Raw genomic sequence first — 1,701 nt, 5'->3', positions numbered from 1 at the left:
TATCATCTCTGTACGCAATGCACTGGTACATGGCAGTATGGATTCGCTACCCAGCGATGTGACTGTCCCTTGCACATGTTTTTATTTTTGTCTAGTCTATGTTCTGTCTGTTATTTTATTCTTCAACCTATCTTATATGTATGCAATAAAGTCTTAAATAGAGAAATAAATAACATAATCTTCAAGTTGCATCGCCATTTCAGATCGCCGAACACATTGTGTTTCAGTATTTAATTTATCCTATTTGTTTTATTCATTTTCTCTAATGCGATGCACCTAAGCTAGAAGTGATAAAAATTTATATATCTCGCCGCAGCGCAAAGACGCGGCGTCGACGACGCCGGCGAAGACCAACGGCGAGTTGAAACGCAGCATCGACTCGGACAGCGAGTCCGATACCGACACCAAGAAGAGCAAAAAGGACGACGGTGTGTGGATTTTTTTTTTTTTTACATTTCTTTAGTTGGGGGGGGAAAAGTGGATTGTGATGCTGTAAGAACGAATACATTGACTTAACGTCTAATTAGCGGTTTATTCTCGTCATAAGAAGTTCGCTGGGTGGGCTAGTATGTATTTTATTTAGAAATCCAACTGGGGTAGTTGTCTTGAATATTAGTTTGATCGCAATTAGAATGTACTTCCAATCAGTTCTATGTACAAAGCGAGGGCAGTCGGGCCGAACGTTGAATAATCAACGTTTGTTCAATAAGGCACAATCCATACGAATACGCCACGTTTTTAAGTGATTAGACGTTTTATATGATTCCATAGCTAAACGAGTTTGGACAAGTTGTAAAAAGCGACATCTGTTACAGATATGCCCGTGGTACATACATAGTCTATCACACCGTGCGTTCAAACAAACAGTTCAGCTTTATAATATTTGTATGGTATTCATAGTTTCTGATGATTTAAGTAACTCGGCAGGTGCAGCGACGGCGGCAGCCGGGGCGGGGGCCGGGGCCGGTGCGGGGGCGGGGGCGGGGGCCGGGGGCGAGGCGGGGGCGGCGGGGCGCGCGGCGCGCATAGACGCGAGCGCGGAGGCGGCGCAGGAGGCGGAGAAGCTCGCGGCGCGCAAGCGGCTCGAGCTGCCGTTCGAGCAGCGCGTCGCCGACTTCCTGCAGCTGCTGCGCGAGAGCGACGTCTCCGCGTTCAGCCCGTGGGAGAAGGAGCTGCACAAGATCGTCTTCGACGGCCGCTACCTGCTGCTCGAGTCGAAGGAGCGCCGGCAGGTGCGTGCGCGCCCCGCTTGCGGCAGTGGTGGGGAGGAGGGGGGGGGGGGGGTTGCTATGCCCAATCGGACTTATTGCTTTACATCTCGTAATATTTAAAAAAAATACATCGCGAATGTTTCTACCACATATGGGTGACACTAACCATATCGATATAAATATGGCGTACACAGTTGGGACATCACTAGAGCATCCTGTGACAGTTTTATGTTAGTATATATTATATACCAGCTGCGCCCCGCGGTTTCACCCGCGTAAGTCCGTATCCCGTAGGAATATCGGGATAAAAAGTTGCTTATATGTTATTCCAATTGTCCAGCTATCTACGTAACATCAAACAAAATTTCATTACAAACGGTTCAGCAGTTTTTGAGTGAAAGAGCAACAAACACACATACATCCTCACAAACTTTCGCATTTATAATATTAGTAGGATAGTAGGATTATTAGGGTGTTGGATGACCATATT

The 1,701-nt window shown here is 46.9% G+C and overlaps 1 protein-coding gene across 1 annotated transcript in view; it reads left to right on the top strand.

Moving 5' to 3' along the window:
- Positions 1-1,701, top strand: part of LOC119838870 (transcription elongation regulator 1-like) — a 35,718-nt gene that overhangs the window by 10,460 nt on the left and 23,557 nt on the right. Inside the window, exons 12-13 of the mRNA XM_038365013.1 lie at positions 282-428; positions 928-1,232. Coding sequence (XP_038220941.1) covers positions 282-428; positions 928-1,232 — 452 coding nt within the window. The remainder of the gene's footprint in view (positions 1-281; positions 429-927; positions 1,233-1,701) is intronic.

This window comes from Zerene cesonia, unplaced genomic scaffold (genome assembly GCF_012273895.1).
Source record: "Zerene cesonia ecotype Mississippi unplaced genomic scaffold, Zerene_cesonia_1.1 Zces_u006, whole genome shotgun sequence".
NCBI classification, from domain to species: domain Eukaryota; kingdom Metazoa; phylum Arthropoda; class Insecta; order Lepidoptera; family Pieridae; genus Zerene; species Zerene cesonia.
This window is presented reverse-complemented; position numbering and strand designations above follow the sequence as displayed.